At 47.1% G+C, this 1,182-nt stretch overlaps 1 protein-coding gene across 1 annotated transcript in view; it reads left to right on the top strand.

Annotated features, from left to right (window-relative positions):
* The first annotated feature begins 354 nt into the window (after positions 1-354).
* The window catches only part of RBFA (ribosome binding factor A (putative)), a 17,323-nt gene continuing 16,495 nt past the window's right edge, over positions 355-1,182 (top strand). Inside the window, exon 1 of the mRNA XM_011934373.1 lies at positions 355-856. Coding sequence (XP_011789763.1) covers positions 674-856 — 183 coding nt within the window. The 5' untranslated portion in view covers positions 355-673. The remainder of the gene's footprint in view (positions 857-1,182) is intronic.

Here is a 1,182-nt window from a genome sequence, read left to right on the forward strand (position 1 = left end):
GTTTCACTGTGTTAGCCAGGATGGTCTCGATCTCCTGACCTCGTGATCCGCCCTTCTCGGCCTCCCAAAGTGCTGGGACTACAGGCTTGAGCCACCGCGCCCGGCCAAAAGTTGAGAAAATTCTTACCTGGAGGTCTTTCTGTTTCTGTATTGGAAGGGACAGTGTCTATGTGGATGCGACTGGATGCCATTGGCAACATGGAGTTTTTACCTCTTCAAAAAAAAAAAATGTACTGACATTAATGTTCTCTGGAAAGTCATATCTTTTATCAAATTATAATATGGTAATATCCATTTAGTTTTTAATGTGTGTGTACCATAAAAGTTTATGCAATATATGACTCCCATTCTGAAAAATAAATACATCACTTATGCTAAAAATTACTGAATTATTCCCTTTGGCAGGGTGAACTTTATGGTATGTGAATTATATCTCAACAAAAACTTTTTTTGAGAAAATATTTACTTGCAGTACTTTTAATCTTGGAGGGTTACCAGGTAAAAACTAAAAGGATCCCGGTTTATCAAACTGTATCTTAATGAAAGCTGAGGCAGCTAAGAGTGATAGCTGCTCATCCAGCTGAGAGGCTGCCCATCCAGCCCTCCCCAGCCCTGCTGTGAGTTGGTGAGTTTGGAGTTGTAACGCTGCCCTTGGGGCGTGCTCTTCTTCTTGATGGAGATGTACAAACCATCCAAGTTGGAATTCCTCGTGAGGACCACCTCAAAGAAAACCAGGAAGGAAGACCACGTGCGCGTGAGGGCCCTGAATGGTCTCCTCTATAAGGCACTGACAGACCTGCTGTGCACCCCCGAAGTGAGTCAGGAGCTGTATGACCTTAACGTGGAGCTCTCCAAGGTAGGCTACGTGGCCCAAGAGAAGAAATGGGTTGAGACAGCAGGCTTGGCACTCACTTTACCTGGCCCAGTCTTGCCTGACAATTAAAAAAAGACGCTTTAGGCTGGGCGCAGTGGCTCACGCCTGTAATCCCAGCACTTTGGGAGGCCGAGGCGGGTGGATCATGAGGTCAGGAGATTGAGACCATCCTGGCTAACACGGTAAAACCCCGTCTCTACTAAGAATACAAAAAATTAGCCGGGTGTGGTGGCGGGCGCCTGTAGTCCTAGTTACTCGGGAGGCTGAGGCTTGAACCCGGGAGGCGGAGGTTGCCGTGAGCCGAGATC

This window comes from Colobus angolensis, unplaced genomic scaffold (genome assembly GCF_000951035.1).
Source record: "Colobus angolensis palliatus isolate OR3802 unplaced genomic scaffold, Cang.pa_1.0 Scaffold135, whole genome shotgun sequence".
Lineage (NCBI taxonomy): Eukaryota > Metazoa > Chordata > Mammalia > Primates > Cercopithecidae > Colobus > Colobus angolensis.